This window comes from Scardinius erythrophthalmus, assembly GCF_964197995.2.
Source record: "Scardinius erythrophthalmus genome assembly, chromosome: 17".
Taxonomy (NCBI): domain Eukaryota; kingdom Metazoa; phylum Chordata; class Actinopteri; order Cypriniformes; family Leuciscidae; genus Scardinius; species Scardinius erythrophthalmus.
Window position 1 is genome coordinate 25,930,741 of NC_138237.1, and position 17,901 is coordinate 25,948,641.

The 17,901-nt window shown below is 39.5% G+C and overlaps 1 protein-coding gene across 1 annotated transcript; it reads right to left on the reverse strand.

Annotated features, from left to right (window-relative positions):
* Window positions 1-412: 412 nt before the first annotated feature.
* Window positions 413-11,396, reverse strand: vtnb (vitronectin b). The gene is made up of 9 exons (XM_081390584.1): window positions 11,290-11,396; window positions 11,076-11,195; window positions 5,617-5,841; window positions 5,387-5,526; window positions 4,062-4,218; window positions 2,683-2,832; window positions 2,378-2,609; window positions 2,132-2,289; window positions 413-815 (listed from the first exon to the last, which is right to left on the reverse strand). The coding sequence occupies exons 1-9, from the start codon at window positions 11,342-11,344 to the stop codon at window positions 694-696; spliced, it is 1,359 nt and encodes a 452-aa protein (XP_081246710.1). The 5' UTR covers window positions 11,345-11,396; the 3' UTR covers window positions 413-693.
* Between the last annotated feature and the right edge of the window lie 6,505 nt (window positions 11,397-17,901).

The following is a 17,901-nucleotide window of genomic DNA, read 5'->3' on the forward strand; positions in this document are numbered from 1 at the left end:
AGTAATCATACCATAAAAAGTAGTTTAGTTACTTTTTAGGGAGTAATGCAATATTGTAATGCATTACATTTCAAAGTAACTTTCCCCAACACTGCTCATAGCTCAATACTATACTGCCACACTCAGTCACTTTTATGTGGCCATACTTGTCTCTGTGAGTGAAACACTCATTTATGCCACTAGAGGATGCACTTATCATTGGGAAAGAGAGAAAAAGAGATGAAGGATGTGAAATGGAACTTACACTTACACTTCCTCTACACTAACTTTCCAGATTGTTTTAAGATATACCATATATTAGACTGAGACTTCTAATTTTTTTATAGGTTCATTAGAAAAAATATATATTCCATTCCACCAGTGGTGACAAGCCAAGGCATATATAAAAACATTGTGAAAATACGACAATACTGGTTGCATTGGACAGAAAGTTTATTATTATTCAGCAGTTTTATACTTATAACAAGAACAGTTCATGAGTTAATTAAATATCATATTATATTGATTCATAGTAATACGTTGATCAGAAGCTTTGTTCTAATGCATGCAAAACCATTGTCAGATATAACTGTAACACATCAGGAATACTTAGAGAACTATATTGATAGTACTGATTAATCCTTATAAATGACTTCTAATTAGACAATGACATTAAAATCTTTGTTATTAACGCATATATGGAAACCTTGTTTCTTATCTTTTTTCTGACATGTCTTTTTCTTTACATCCCAACCAATATTTGCCAATGGATCTTGGGTAAGGCGGGTTTACGTAGTCAATGCGTTTGGTCTGCAGGTCCACCCTGTAGTATTTATCTATAGAGGAGCAATGCCACAATATTAATACAAACGTTGAAAAATATATCAATACAATGTGTTTTATTGCCACTAAAACAACATGTGCACTACTTTCTTTCTTTTGGGGTGGGGGGAGGGGGATCACTGAAGACATCATTACTCCAGTCATTACTGATATGCTGATTTGCTGCTCAAGAAACATTTCTGATTACCAATAGGCCTAATATCAATATTGGAAACAGTTGTGCTGCTTCTGAGTTTTGTGGAGACAGTGATAAATGTTTTCAGGATTCTTGGACTAATTGTTTGTTTATTCTTTGATGATCAAAAGAACAGCACTTACTTTTGTAACATTATGGGCCCTATCTTGCACCCAGCGCAATTGACTTTTTACACTGACGCAGGTATCATTCCTATTTGCACCTGACGCACAGCGGACTTGTCCCTCCACAGACGCACGTCTGTAAATTAAGGAATGAACTTGCACTCCCGGGGGCAGTTCAGCGAAAAGAGGACGCGTGTTCCGGCGCAAAGTGATGTTCCCTGGTGCTATTTTGCAGTTCCAGAAAACAATTCCGCCACAGACCAGGGAAAACAGTCAGTGGCGTGTTCAGATACTATTTTAAGGGCGCATGCTTGGCCATAATGTAGCGTGTGCACAATACGCATACACTTTGCTTATCTCATCTACACAGACGCAGCAGTTGATATTTTTGCAAATCATACATAATTACAAGGAAAAATATTCCACACGAGGAAAATCATTGTTGTGTCCATGAAGATGTGAAAAAATAGGCGTAAATCTAGTTTACACATTTACCCAAATTATTATACGCCTGTTTAACTGAAGTTTATTTCGATGGGTTTCTCCCACCCCCATACAATGTCACTTCTCTTGTCTTTTACGGCCCTGATGAGAACGTTGGTCCTCGGCTGTGAACCGCGCCTGGCGTGCGCCTGCCAAATCCGCCGTTATAATAGCAATCCGCCATGGAACAAACGCGCCTGCTCTTAAAGGGAATGTGAGATGATGCTCTGATTGGTTTATTTCACGTTACACCCAAACCACACCTATGAGTAATGTAGCTACTTCAGACCAACCCATTTTAGATTTGCGTCGGGCACAAGAGTCATTCATTTGTGATTGAATCATAAAATAGCCCCTTACTTTTATAATTAAGTATAATTATAAAATTATAAAAATTATAACTTTATATAATTTTTTGTTTTTGCCCACCTTCCCACCCACCTTCCAGAGTGCACCTTAAAAGGAAACTTTATGTTTTGGATTCATCCTAACAGAATGAACAGAAGATTATCATGACTTGAAATACCTTTCTTAAAGAAGAAGACGTTCTGCACAGGTGTGGCCTTCTCTTGGACGACCTCCACATCCATGTAGTCCATCGGCTCGTAGCTCATGTCAAAGAAAAATGGACGTCTTCCACGGCCCTTTTTCTGATTTTTTCTACTCTTCTCTGCTCCATGATACCTATATAACGCATATTGATAAATGATCAATACATCTACTGCACAAATATACTCTCAGCAAACCTCAACAAACCTTAACATTAACAAACCTTTCCTCATAGTCCAATCCAAAGTCTTCCCAGTACAGCGAGCGGCTCACTCTGGCTCCTCGACCCCTGGTCTTCTTTCTCCTGCCGGTTCGGCCTCTGCTCAGGCTGCTGGCTGGAGATGGTGAAGGACCAGGGTTTACATACAGTCGGCCAACCATTGCAGCATCTATGGGAGGTTTGATGCCAATCCAGTCTTTGGAAATGAAGCGCGGCCCTTTGTGATGCCCTTGAACTGGGTGGACAGGGAATTTATTGAATTGCATTTATTGAACCATCTGTTTAACAAGGTATGCATGCAAACTTACTGCCTTGAAAGAGCTGAGCAAACACGCTATCCAAGTCACAGTACAGGTTTGTATAACGTGAGAAGGCGACAGAAGGTGAAGACTTGGTCATACGAACACATTCTTCATGGGAAGGCTGGTGTTTGAACTCATATTGGTAGTACTGGTCCCCTGTGGGACAAAGGAAAACATTAAACGTTGAATAAGGTGAATAACCATATTTCAGTGCTGCAATGATGACGTATTTTTGAAGGCCAACCGTTAAGTTAGCATCAAACTGATTCCCTCAACAAAAACCCAATAGGATTTTCCTTTGGCTTTTAGATTGTTGCTGAAAATGCTCATCATGATAATGAACACAACTTTTGTTGCCCTAAATACAACCGACAGAAGGAAAAAGCTAAATGTAGGCTATGAACTAACTGCATGGTTGAATGACTTCAATGTCACCATCACTGAGGCTGTGTTCGAAATCGCTCCCTATTCCCTCATTCACTATTCCCTACATTAGCCCACTAATATAGTCCACTTGAAGGAGTGAATGAAAATGAGTGAGTGAAGGCCTGTAGCTTTTGCATAGTTTGTGCTTGCAGTTTAATAACAATTTGAAACAGCTCCAGCAGTAATGAAAATATTTATCTTAAACTCTGTCATGGAAACTATGTATAAACCTTAATTAAACTATTTAATAATCACTTAAAAGGAATTTATACCTCTATGATATTACACTGTACCCACATTAGACCAGCAGTTTGGAAAATGAATGGATGGATGAATGGATGGATGGATGGATGGACGGACGGACGGACGGACGGATGGATGGATGGATGGATGGATGGATGATTCAGCTGCGGCCGCCATGTTCTGGTAAGATGCTGGAATTCATTCTGTGTGAATCTCACAGTGCATTATGGGCATTCTCTAGCCATTGAGCATACATCGGTTGTACACTCGTTATTACAGTGCATTGTGGGACTGAATAAGTGCACTCGATAACTTCCACTATGGTTTCAGACACCACTACAAATGTCTGTTCCCCCAAATAGTGCCTTATTTTAGGGTATAAGGGACCATTTTAAACACAGCCTAAGATTCCGACAACTTTTTCAGTCTTTATTTTAAAAAAGTTTGACTTTTATTGACGTTTTAGACATTTAGCCACTTGTTGGCAAGTAACAGCTTTTAAAAAAATCACAAGGAAGTTTACTGATGTGAAAATATCTTGATCTTGTGTTAACCACAGACCTTATTTCAGGTGTTTCACCAAAAACCTATTTAAAAAAACCCATTGACTTCAGGAGGATGGAACCGGAAGTGCTAAAATTTCCAGGTTTTGGCCTTCAAAAAAATACACCATCACCGCAGCACTCTATTATGACCCTCATTTGACTTTCACATACCTTTAAAAAAATACACTTTTTCCTTCCCATGATGACTTGGAGCTGGGATTGCAAATGCAGCATCAATATCATCTGGAATCTTCTCGAAGCCCACAGATATATCTCTTGGATAATCTTCATCCAAGACGTCTCCATCAAAACGCCAGTACTTGTTGCCCTGCAGTTCAATATGAAGTTACATAACCTTTGACATTTTGCTCTAAATATTTTAATTTCTGTCAAACTAGCTTCTTGGTCAGTGACATATATGAGTGTCTATAATAAATATTGATTAAAAATAAACTATGGTTTAAAAAAAATCTAGTTAAAAACAAATGTGCCATGCTCTTAGAAATGCACTCTAAAATATTGTATACCATTTGTAATAAAATATTAAATATGTGTTTTAATGTTGTTGTTGTTGTTTTTTATTAGATTTTAATGATTCTAAAATGGCACTGTGACCATCACGTAAAAAATAATAACATATTTCTCTTAAACCATAATTATTATTTTTTTTACGTTTTTTTTTTGGAGAGTCGCACCACATGACATTTTACAACCTGAACTAGCCTTGTAAAAAAAAACTCAAATTATCTGATATTTTAGAATTCTTATTGACCCATGTAGGGGTCATCTCTATGACATGAGGTCTATGAGGTCAAAGTCATTTTACTGTATGTATGAATTGCTATATTTTTTATATAATTTTGAATAAATGTATTTAAAGAGTGTCAAGTCATTGAACCCTTAAAGAGGACATAGTATGACCTTTTAGTCTTGATTTTGTATTTGGGGTCTACTAAAATAGGTTTTCATGCTTGAATGTTGAAAAAACACACATTTTTTCACATATTTGAGATTGTTGCAGGACCACTCTTCCCAGTCTGTCAGTAACGCTCTGTATAGTTCCTGTCTCTATGAAGCCCCTCCTTCTGATAAGCACAATGTTCTCTGATTGGTCAGCTGGACAGTGTGTTCTGATTGGTCAAACGCTTCAAGCATGTTTCAGAAATGCCACACCCCTTAATATAACCACAAATTTCAGCACACTACTAATGCAACTCAACCAGACCTCCTCCCTTTTTTTGCGTATGACTTGGGCTGGAATTATTTAAATGAGGAATATTGTGATGTGTTTTTTCCCAGAAAACTCCTATCAAGGCATTTCAGGATGTTCAGAAACAGTGTGCACTGATATAGAGAATAACTCCCTTTGGAGTGACTTTGTGCTTTCTAAATTTGCAGACATTTTTCATGCTCAAACATTACACACTTAAGAAAGCTGAAAATGTAACAAAACATAATATATCCTTTTTAATATTAAATAAAATCAATAAACAGACCTTGAATATGTAGCTTTTTCCCTGGCAGTTGATGCGCGTGAAAGCAGCATCAATAGGCCCGGAGATGCCCCACACATCCTTGATGAGTTTGGGATACCCAGGCATGACAGATCTGTCATCTAACTCAAAGAAATAGTCCCCTGGAACACAAATGAACAGAGTCTTGTGTAGAAAAACTCTACTTGAACTGAGAAAAAGCCACAGTGATTGAATTCAACCTCTGAACTCACCTCTGAATGCAAAGATTGAGCCATTCTTCAACTGCATGAAAGCGTCAAAGGTGCGACCGCTACAGGTGACGGCGTCGGGATCAGGTGGAAGTGTAGGAGACACAGGAGTGGGAGTTGTGGTGGTGAGGGGCAGAGAGGTGGTGACTGTCACATTCGATTCCTCTGTCGGTGTCACTGAAGAGGTCAGATCCTCCTCGGGCACATCAAACATGTCACCACGGGCAACTGAGGAACAATTTAACATTCAATTAGTAGGCCTACAGCATTTTCACAATGTTTCTCTTTAAGACGTTAAAAGTGAAATGTGTACTACTTTCACCAAACAGAATTTCAGGAACTTTATACACTCAGAAGAAAAGGTTCTATATAGAACCTTAAATGGTTCTGTCAGGCACTTAGAACCTTTTAGGGGTTCATATCATGGGATGATTTTATGGATCTAGTGTTAATTAATTACTTTTTCAAGTTCATTTTTAATCGTAACTAAATTTTTATAAATTAACAGCTCGTAAACGTTATTTTAAGACTTTTCTCCTTAGAACCTTTTTAAAAAAGGGTTCTTCAAAATAAAGTCAAGAGCTAGGGTTATTTATAGAATAGATTTTATTTTATTTTTTCCTTAAGTGTGTTTGCTGCAGGGGTTGATTTTAGTGAAAAGAAACAGATTTTAGATTAATATTTTTTTTGTCACGTTAAACACGTTCTGTTTCATTGTCATGGACTTTTAGTTTGTTATTTTCAGTCACGTGTTCCTTTCTTCAGTTTCCCACCTGTTCTCATGGTTATTCATTTAATAAGCACAGCTGTTTGTAATGGCTCATTACCATTTGTGTATTTAAGCTCTTCATTTTAAATCACTCTTTGTCTGGTATTATTTGTGCACAGAACACTGTTGTGAATTGTTGAATAGTTAATTTCATTACTCTTCTGAGTTATTTAATAAATCTTGTTTTATTTTGAAATCACCTTCGTTTTCCTTGGAAAAGCGTTAGAATACCGGAACACAAATGTATTATGCAGCGAAGTTCGCCACCCTAGCCCGTGAAGGGTTTTCTCTAATGGACTTGTCAGTCAACTTGCTTTAAAGACAGCCTTCAATGAGACTTTAAACCACGGAACTTGACTGGAAGAGGCTGTCTGGAGAGAGTCTACCTCCGATCCAGACCCAGAGCCCAGCACACCACCACCCCTAACCACGGAGACGACAACGCCAGAGCTCCCCGTAGACGGAGAGGTTCCATCCGCCGCAAGGACAGAGCCTGTGATGACAGCGCCAAATATCGCCCTGGAGCCAAAGCCCCAACGTGAGTCTGACCAGGGGTGTGAGCCGGCAACTATCATCCCAGTAGGAGTCTTGACACAGTGGACTGGCTTATAGACTGGGACACTGAGGAACTGCCTCCCACTCTGAGCTATCTGTACTCCCCTCATCGTCACTGATTCAGCCCTACATGATGCCTGAGTCATCACCCCATATGAATACTATATTGTCATCAGTGATCCCACCCAGCCTCCCTCTCCCACCTCCACTGCAGAGCTCAGCCTCACTTTAGTCTCACTTCAGCTGGTTCCCTGCAGCCGTTCGTCTAACCCTCTGACGCCTCCGGCCACTGATCCCTTCTCTCCACCTCAGCCCGTCGACCTATCGGCGCCTCCATGGCTCCTCCCACCCTCGGCTCCACCAGAGACCCTCATCCCTCTGGCTCCACTTGGCCAGCCGTCACCCTGCCTGCGCCGCGGACTTGCGAGCCATTCGCGCCACTCTGTCTCTCCACCCCTTCGTCTCCAGCGGGCTCCGCCCTCTCTCCGTATCCACCTTGGTCCTCAAGTGCACCTACTCCGCCTAAGCCCGCAGGCACTCTGGATCCACCTCGAGCACTCATCGCCGCACCCTTGCCTTGGTCTCCAGAGCCAGGGGTGTCATCCATCAGCTCTCGGTCTGCCCCCTGGGATCCCCTAACATTGGCTCTGTCTCTGTCGGTCATCCCGCGGATGTCGTCGGCCCATCCTACACCTTGGCTCCTCCCTCCATTGACTCTGCCGTGGGCTTTCATCCAGGCTGCGCTCTGGGTCTGCACTATCTGGTCACTCCTCCCGTCATTACCACCTGCTCCACTCTGATCTTCGTCTGCCTGCCCCTTTCACCAGCCCTTCACCTTCTCCTCACCCACCTTCACCTCCAAAGCCCCCTCGATCCCTCCCTCATCTCTTCTGTTTTGGCACGAGGTTGCGCCTCCCGGGAGTCTCATTATCATGGACTTTTAGTTTATTTTCGGTCACATGTGTTCCTTGTGTTCAGTTTCCTGCCAATCTATCAGTTGTCATGGTTATTCATCTAATGAGCACAGCTGTGTTATTGTTGATCACAATTTGTGTATTTAAGCCTTTCATTTTGAATAACTTTTTGTCTGGTATTAGTGCACAGCACACTGTTTCGTATTGTTGGATCGTTGTTTGCATTACTAATCTGAGTTATTTAATAAATCTTATTTTATTTTGAAGTCATCTTCGTCTTTCTTGGAAAAGCGTTACACATTTTAGTGAAGAGCACAATAAAGCGTATTGGGGTCTTAAAAGTGCTTAAACATGTTATATTTTGTTACTGCCTTAATGTACATACATTTATGTTTTAGCCTTGTTATGATCTAGTCAAAGACAGAAAATATCATTTCAATATTTCGCATTTTTACAGTGAAATAATGATTCAGTTTTCAGTGTAGGGGAGAGCGGGGCATAACCTAACACGTTTGAGTAAATTCAATTGAGGTTCAGAGTATTTATTTTTCCTGCATTCATTTCACACGTCTAGTACAATTATGTGGTTTTGTTTCATTAATTCAGTGTATATATATATTTTTTTTCTTGATTTAGACCAAAGTAATGGAAGTGAAATGTGACAACATGTCCAATAGGTGGGGCACAAACATGACCATATGACAGCTTCAAATGTTATCTGATCTAATCAAAAAAATATATACAAGACAAACTAAAATATTTTGTCTACATGTTACAACATGCCCCATCTGCGCAACTGGGATTTGAACCTGTGTAGTGCTGGGTAGCGAAGCATTAAATAACTCTTAACTGTTAAATAACAGATTTATTTAAATTTAAAGGGTTAGTTCACCCAAAAATGAAAATTCTGTCAGTAATTACTCACCCTCATTGTTGTTCCAACCCCGTAAGACTTTCGTTCATCTTCGGAACACAAATTAAGATATTTTTGATGAAATCTGAGAGCTGGATCACTCCTCCTGCAGGCTTATGGACACCTTAACTTGCTGTCCCAGAAAATGTATTAAAGACATTGTCAATATAGTCCAAGTGACTCCAGTGGCTCAATCTTAAGTTTATAAAGCGACGGGAATACTTTTTGCGCGCAAAAACAAACAAAAATAACGACTTTATTCCACTTTTCATTTCCTTCTCTCTGGACCTCGAGTCTTTTTACGTAGTGTTTAAGCGTAGCGCGTCTGTGTTTCACGTCACCACGCATCACACACATGACCAGAGTCGCCCAATAGTGAGCCTACGTGTGACGTACAACACAGACGCGCTACGCTATTACACTACGTAAAAAAAACTCGAGGTCCAGAGAGAAGGAAATGAAAAGTGGAATAAAGTCGTTATTTTTGTTTGTTTTTGCGCACAAAAAGTATTCTCGTCGCTTTATAAACTTAAGATTGAGCCACTGGAGTCACTTGGATTATATTAACAATGTCTTTAATACATTTTCTGGGCCAGCAAGTTAAGGTGTCCATAAGCCTGCAGGAGGAGTGATCCAGCTCTCAGATTTCATCAAAAATATCTTAATTTGTGTTCCGAAGATGAACGAAAGTCTTACGGGGTTGGAACAACATGAGGGTGAGTAATTACTGACAGAATTTTCATTTTTGGGTGAACTAACCCTTTAAATAATATCAGATTTGTCTAATTTTAAATAAACACAAAAAAACAGAGATGAAAAATTATTAACTTTTGTTATGGTTAAATAAATGTTCAGTGATATCTTCCAAAGATTTATTTTTTTTTTATTTTTGGCACAATTTTTTATTTTTATAGTGTTGATATGGCAACTAGAAAATACAGAAATGCAGGCATGTGTGGAAAGTTTTAAACCATGTGTGTTACAACAAGTAGCCTCGTTCACCCCTACCATAGTCGTCACTTCTTCCACAACAAACAATTTTGTGAGTAATAAAGTTTTATCAAAGTTTAGTTCTTGACTAAGAACATAATTAGTGTCTGTGAAATGCAAGTTTGAGATAAGAGACATGTGATGTGTGAAGGAAACAGCAAAATCAAGGAATCATTGTAAATATATCACTTATATAGGACCAGAAATGGTTTGTCACACTGTCATTCTGGTTGCTTAGTGTCTATTTAATTTTTTCTTTCCTCTCTTTAATTATTGTGTATATGTTCTATGTCTTATGTTTAGAATTCGTATTGTTATTTAGTTAAGTTAAAAATAAAAAAAAGTTAAAGGACAAAAAGATTGAAAATGCTATTTAATTATGTGTATTTAGGATACATAAATGTTTATAATTTTCATTTCCATCAAGGAACACCATTAAACAATGCATAATTCAAGAAAATGATACTGGAAGATTTAATGTTTATGATGTTTCAGAAAAGACATAAAAGAGACAGAATTGTCATGTAATGCATGTATATATTGAATTGTTAGTAAATAAATAAATAAATAACTTTTGGGACTGTGAAAAGTGTGTTTTAAAAGTTTATTAGTCCACAAAGGGCCAAAAGTGCACATAGTTGTTGCAAAACCTTTTTGTAAACACCACACTCCCCTCATCTGCCATTGGTCAGTCATAACAGAAAGCCCCTCCCCAATCTCACACCAGTGGTTTAGCCAGTGTTGCTGTGTAGGACTGCTCAAACTGCTCAAACAAACAGAGCAATGTATGTACCACAATGTTTACACTTTTCAGGGAAATCATCCCATGAATTTTGGACTTATAGCTGCCTATGCATAATAAACTATAGAAAAAAAACTAGATATAATAAAACACACTTCAGCTTTAACAAGCTCAATAGTTCATAAATGTTTTTCAAGATCTCCCGGAATATGACCATGATACGTCTTTCTACATGGTTGTTTAAGAAATGAAAAGCTAAACACTCCATCAATTAGGGTTAGAAGAACTTTTGCCACACATATAACATGTTAGAAACATCATAATCACTGCAATAATGATCCAATCATAGACTCTTAAGCATTTGCTTATTTAATGCCAAACAGCGTTTTTTTTTTTTTTTGTATTTCAACATATTACTGTTGTTTTTACTATCATTTTTAATAAAATAAATGCAGCCTTGTTGAGCATGAGAGACTAAAACATCTTTCAGACTTCAAACATTTGAACCTTAGCGTGCATTAAAATACAAAAATAAAAGTTTGACATTAATTACTATTTGAATGTGCATCAAGTTCTTACCTTTTGTCCGACAAGTGCTGTCAAAATCCTCACAGCAGCTTCCATAGTACTTGCACATTCTGTCACACTGGCATTTCTTTGTAGGATCAAAGCCACTCTGACAGCGTCCCGTGCATGAGTCTGTGGAAAACGCAATAAAATTGGATTTTTTCTGAAAGTCAATGAGAATAAACCAGCAGTCTAATAATAACAAAGCAGTTTTTGAGGCACTTACCCTCCACAGCGAAACAAGTCACCAAAACAAGGGATAATAAAATCACAAATTTCATTTTTAATGCCACATCTGTCAGCAGTGAGTGCCTAAACTGCTCTGGAAACAACAGTGTGAAAGAACGACAGAGGACAGTTCAGACATCTGTGCCGATCGATGGTTCCAAAAGTCACACTGTTTGTTTAGTCTGAAAGAATCAATGATTAGAACTAAAAAGGTTGCTCTGTTACATGTAGGCCTGCATGTTACGATCAAAGCCTATATAAGCTGATTTAAAGTTAAGAGAGTTTAACAAAGATGTAACCAAATGAGGTCTGAAATGTATAAGGCTTACAGAATGGTAATAAGCAGGACTGTTTCTGTGGCCTAAATATAGTACTGAACTACTATTGAGCTGGCTACTATTGATTTCACTGTCTGAGCATCTAAGCTATAGCTGTTTATATTGAAACGGCTGATGTTCAGTTCAGTCTTTAACATTCTAAAGAGAAAAATGAGAGATTATTACCACTTTAAACATTCATATACTGTATATAAGAGCATAGAGCTATAGGCCTTCAACCCCATTACAGAAATATTTGCATCAAAAGATGTGGAAAAAGTCTGTTCAATTCATATGACAGGTGTGCTGACCAAGGTGCTGAAATAACTATAACTTTGCTTACTATAGTCGCTGTGAATGTAGTGTCTGTAAATTGGTATCACAATCATTTCTGTTGTTGAAATATCGTTTCATTTTTAATTTCTTTATTTTTTACTGTGCTTGTACTGCATTACTGTGAAGATGTTGATAATTCAGCTATTAAAGCAATACATGCAGTCACTTAATGTACTGTAATCCATGCAATTCACCTTTATTCAAGAAGGTGGCAATGTCTGATACACGATGAAGTGACGTTTCACTCATAGTTACCGCAGGCAGAAAACTGAATGGGAAGAATCATCAGCAAAATTTGAAATGGCTCAGAGATTTACTGCAGAGCAAGTACTGAACGCAATCAGATATAGTGTCTCTGTCACTTGATGGTGGATCCGGTGAAGAAGCTGTCAGCGATCAAAATATTGATTTTGAAGATGTTGAAAATGATAGTGTCAAATTAGAACTTTTGATTCTCCTTCGTCTTCTTCGGCCTGCACCACACCGTGACAGAAGATCGGACAGGGTCAAAATTATCGTCATGGTTCAGGAGAGCCAAAACTTTTTTTCCTTTATCAAGGACTTTTTCCGCCTTGCCATCACCAGCGCCCAACGGAACAGATTGTTCCGGATCTGGGCCACTTAACCATCCCATCGACCTCCCTGACATCACCAGACTGGACTGGAGGGAGACCGTCATCCGGTGTCTGGAGAGCATCGTGCACCGATCCAGAACACAGCCAGACCCAAGGCTTCTTCACGTCATGCCTGCCCAGCCTGAGCCCTCAGCCAAGATGGCTGCCGTCTCACCGCTTGAGCCCTCAGCCAAGATGGCCGCCGCCATGCTGATTCCTGTTCCCCGTTCTGTTCCTAGACCTGTTCCTGCCCCAAGGACTGTCCATGTTCTCAGACCTGTTCCAGTCCTTAGACTTGCTCCTGCCCCAAGGACTGTCCATGTTCTCAGACCTGTTCCAGTCCTTAGACTTGTTCCTGCCCCAAGGACTGTTCATATTCCCAGACCTGTTCCAGTCCCCGTTCCAGAGTCTCGTCCCGCCGAGCCCGTCCGTCCAGAGTCTCGTCCCGCCTAGCCCGCCCGTCTTAGAGTCTCGTCCTGCCGAGACCGCCCTTCCTGAGTCTTCTGTTCCCGAGCCTGTATCTGAATCTGTTCCCGAGCCTGAATCTGTTCCTGAGCCTGCTCCTGAGCTGGTTCCCAAGCCGGAATCTGTTCCAGAACCTGAGCCTGAGCCTGAAGCTGTTCCAGAACCTGAGCCTGAGGCTGTTCCAGAACCTGAGCCACTCCATAGGACTCCACACTCCCACTCCACACTCCCTTCTGTTCATCCTTGGTCCTCACTCCCTCTGTCTCCACCGTGCCCTTCGGTGTCCCTGCCTGCATCTCAGTCGCCAGAGCCAGCAGCTTCGCCATGTCCCGTCGGATCCTCAGCGTCGCAAGGGCTCGTCGGCTCTCCTGCTCCACCCTGGTCTCCTCTCCCACCTGCTCCGCCCCCGTCAGTTGGCCCCCTGGAGTTGTCAGCCCTGCCTCCATCATGGCTCATCATGGCTCCTCCCTCCGTCGGCTCCTCCTGCACAGCCTGCTCCACCCTGGCCGCCTGCATTGTCTGCTCTGCCCTGGTCATCTAGCTCATCTGTCTCAACTATTACCTTGTTAGTCTTGTCAGCTGTGTCTCGTTTCCCTGATCTGTTTCCCCATGTATTTAAGCCCTGTGTTTTGCCTTGTTCATGTTCCGATCTCCATCTTACTACGTGTGTGTGAACCTTCTGCTTGTCTGTACCTGTATATTATATTGTTAGTAAAAGTTTGCATTGGAACTTGATTCTCTTTCGTCTTCTGCCTGCACCACACCGTGACAGATAGTATTAAGATAATGTTTGAGATGGCGAAAATGAGCCAGATGCTGAATGTGGGAATTGAGTTTAGACAAGGACAGTGATGATGGTATAAAACATCTGCTCGAACTCTTCCAAGCTCCAAAAGGTAACAAAAATGCTTTTTTATTCTTCTGTTATTGTTACTCTAATATAAGGAGAGTTTTATATTATCGCGACAGGTAGAGATCCATCCGTGTTAGATATAGATCCGGGTAGCTAAAGACCCGAATATGTAATAATGATTGTCGAAACATTCATGCATTTAAGGGTTAAAACAATCAAATCATGTTCTTTTTAGTAACATGATTAGGTCGGATATTTTAGTAAGTAATTCATTTGTACTGGAGTAAACTTAGAATCTCAGATAAGTCGTATGACGTTTGTTACTTTATATTTCTTTTCAGGCTGTAACTTGATGTCCTGCCAGATGTTATTATTCAGAAATGGCACAAATGACTATGGGTAAGCTAGATGATAATGTAGAATGAATGGACTTTGCCTTTTATTGAGGTCAAAATCCATAAGTGGGTCACTGAAAAAAAGATAAAAGGTCATATTCAGGAACAAGGAAGTTTGTCATTAAAGGTATTATCTTGATTTAAGCCATATATGACCACTGTCAAATTAAAGTCCAGTTGAGTTTAATTGATATGTCATGTAATAATCAGAAAATCTCAGGAGAACCCTGACATTTCTTTGACAAATGCAGATGCCCAGCTGTCTTTGACATGAATTATGACCCAGAGCACGTGTAGAAATACTAAATTCCACAAGGATTCCTTGGCGGGTGCATGCGCTCAGAAACAATATTTCAAGACCTTGAGATTATCTCCCAATAGACTGTTTTGGAAGACTTAGTGTCTGTTAGACAGCCATAAAGATGACTACAATTTCCTCCTGCAACCACGGCCTAGCATCAAAGCTCAATGTACTAAAGAAGATAATCTATAATAATGCTGAACAGCTCCATAAAGCTACTGTTATTATGACCTTGTAAATTGAGAGCAGTATCTATGTATTCTCAGTGCCTATAAGGAACATAGACACGGATATTTCATACAAATGTTAGATTTACAGCATTTACTATCAAGATATTGCATTGACTATCAATGTAAAAGGCTTTGAAATTATAGTATTTGGGTTTTATTGGAGGCTGTCCTCCCATCACTCAGTACATTAACTCCAAAGGTTGTGTAAGTGAGCTTATGTAACACGAGCTATATCTTTAAGTAACAGAATTGCTAAAAGAAGATCATAACTTTGGACAAAAGTATATGTTGGACCTTTAGCACATATCAGGCTGTTATAATAGATGAAATATTTTCATTGTATTGGTTAATGGGCTTCAAAGATGAAACTGGTCATTCTTGATTTAATTTTCACATTAAGTCCTTAATAATTACAAATGGAGAGTTCAAAGTCTGTAAAGATGACTAATTCATGTTGATAATAGTGTAAGTAAAGGCACTAGTCTCAGTCTATAAGATTATCAGGTGTATCACATGCTTGGCTGATCTGTTGATCACTAATGATCTTAAATTGATTACAGTAATCCAGCTGAGCACATCATGTTTATGCATGAATCGGGTTTCAGGAAAAGACTGAAATTTGTATTCAACATTCATTAACCCTTATCTTAGTTTTGTGAACAGAAAAATAAAAGCCATATTGCTCTTGCACAAGGCTATATAGAACTATGACATTTTTAAAGTGGAGTTATGGAATTGTAAAAGTCAAACTGGAAAGGTAAAACATTTTATATGGAAAAGAAAAGAAAAGAAAAGAAAAGAAAAGAAAAGAAAAGAAAAGAAAAGAAAAGAAAAGAAAAGAAAAGAAAAAAGAAAAGAAAAGAAAAGAAAAGAAAAGAAAAGAAAAGAAAAGAAAAGAAAAGAAAAGAAAAGAAAAGAAAAGAAAAGAAAAGGTCTAACAAACATAAAAAAATATGAAGATGAAATACTCATTATGTGGTAAACTAAAATGACTTTCACTGGGCTAAATCATTAAAAACAATTATAAATGTAGATCTACGTGTTTCAGCTACACAACCTTCTTCAGGATTACAAAATGAATCTGAAGACTTTATGAAGCTATACTGTATGTTTGCTGAATGAATGTGTAATGGCTTTCCAAAGCCGTTGCCGTTGATAATAAGAGTAAGCAAGTTTAAAATGTATACAAACAGAGTCCATGCAGACGGATGTAGATGCAAATAAATGTCTTTCTTTATTACATGTGCTCCATTAAACATGGTCTCAAAACTTCTTGTGGCCATACCTTGTAGTCAGCATAAGATTAAAATCCACCTGTGCGCTACCCTGCCGTGCGTTCAAAAATTGTGTGCTTCCCAATTACCAACTCCACCAACTCAGGTGCTCTAATTAAACTCACAGTCACAGAGCCACTCAGTAGACAACAAAAACTTTGCCATACAACAAATGGCTCCTACAGAATGCAGTGACAATCCTATATTTTTAATTGCTCTTCCTCTGTTAGTGGAGGAGGCCAGACCAGAGTAATTTCTTCAGTATCCTGAAGAAAGCTGTGTAGCCGAAACGCGTAGATCTACAGTTTTAATTGTTTTTAATGATTTAGCCCAGCTAATTAAAGGCTTTTTACTTCTCTACGTGAGTGTTATCCAATTACTACAATATTACAATATTTTAGTTTATCCAATGAGCACAAGTGGCTACATAAAGAATAATAAACTGTTCCAATAAATTTGATTTATTGAAACCTACATGTCAACTAACTCTCATTAGAGTAGACTGTAGAGTAGGGTGTTAGGCTATAGGGTTAGGTGTTTGGGTTTGGGTTAGTAGAATAAGTTGACATATACTTGCAAAGTTACTTATAGTCAGTAGAATGTCTGTTGGAGGAGCATCAAAATAAAGTGTTGGCAGATATTAAGTAGACAGTTTACTAATACTCTAATGACTGCTAGTTGACTTGTAGTTGTAAAGTAACTCACAGTTAGTAGAATGTCTGAAGTGGGCAATCAAAATGAACTGTAACAAGTTTTTTTAAATGTTTTTATAAGAAGTCTTTTATGTTCACCAAGGCTGCATTTATTTAATCAAAATAATGTAAAACAGCAGTATTGTGTAAAATTATTACAATACAAACTGTTTTATATATTAATATAGTTTAAAATGATTACAGAGAAGTTATCATCTCATTGCTGTGATAATGTAGCTTTCAGTAGTAAAGGTGTTTTATTTATAAAAGTCACGGGCAGAGGTTGAAAACCAGCTCCTGAATTTTCTGTGTTCGCACAATTTCTTTTCTTTACAAAGATTAATATAAAGATCCCACCTTAATAAAAAGCTGTGAGCGAGCACATATAGGCACGCCTGCCTCATAATACAACATTAAAAAGATATCTTTGTGAATAAATATGACGTAGGTCGGATGTTCAGATATCGGATATGTATCTGATTTAAAACCACATTTGGGAGTGGCTCAGATCTGATGCAAAAAAAATCTGATCTTTTGTGTTTACACTTGTGCAACAAATTCCGATCTGTGTCAGATGTGAGTAAAAGATCAGATTTTTTTTTGTGCTAGTGTAAATGTAGCCTAGGTGTGTTTAGGCCACACACATCCGCTCCAGTCCCTGGCCAGAGTCCAGAGAGGACTCCAGCCCCTGATCAGAGTCCAGAGAGGACTCCTGCCCCTGACCAGAGTCCAGAGAGGACTCCTGCCCCTTACCAGAGTCCAGAGAGGACTCCTGCCCCTTACCAGAGTCCAGAGAGGACTCCAGCCCCTGAACAGAGTCCAGAGAGGACTCCTGCCCCTGACCAGAGTCCAGAGAGGACTCCAGCCCCTGATAAGAGTCCAGAGAGGACTCCTGCCCCTGATCAGAGTCCAGAGAGGACTCCTGCCCCTGATCAGAGTCCAGAGAGGACTCCAGCCCCTGATCAGAGTCCAGAGAGGACTTCTGCCCCTGACCAGAGTCCAGAGAGGGCTCCAGCCCCTGATCAGAGTCCAGAGAGGCCTCCAGCCCCTCAGCAGAGTCCAGAAAGGACTCCATCCCCTGATCAGAGTCCAGAGAGGACTCCAGCCCCTGATCAGAGTCCAGAGAGGACTCC

Bases quoted from the DNA above. Each gene is read 5' to 3' on its own strand.
- vtnb (XM_081390584.1), bottom strand. From the start codon at position 11,344: ATGAAATTTGTGATTTTATTATCCCTTGTTTTGGTGACTTGTTTCGCT. The intron at 5,842-11,075 runs GTAAGAACTTGA...ATTGTTCCTCAG, and splicing joins CAGCACTTGTCGGACAAAAG to TTGCCCGTGGTGACATGTTT. The intron at 5,527-5,616 runs GTGAGTTCAGAG...TTTGTGTTCCAG, and splicing joins CTCAATCTTTGCATTCAGAG to GGGACTATTTCTTTGAGTTA.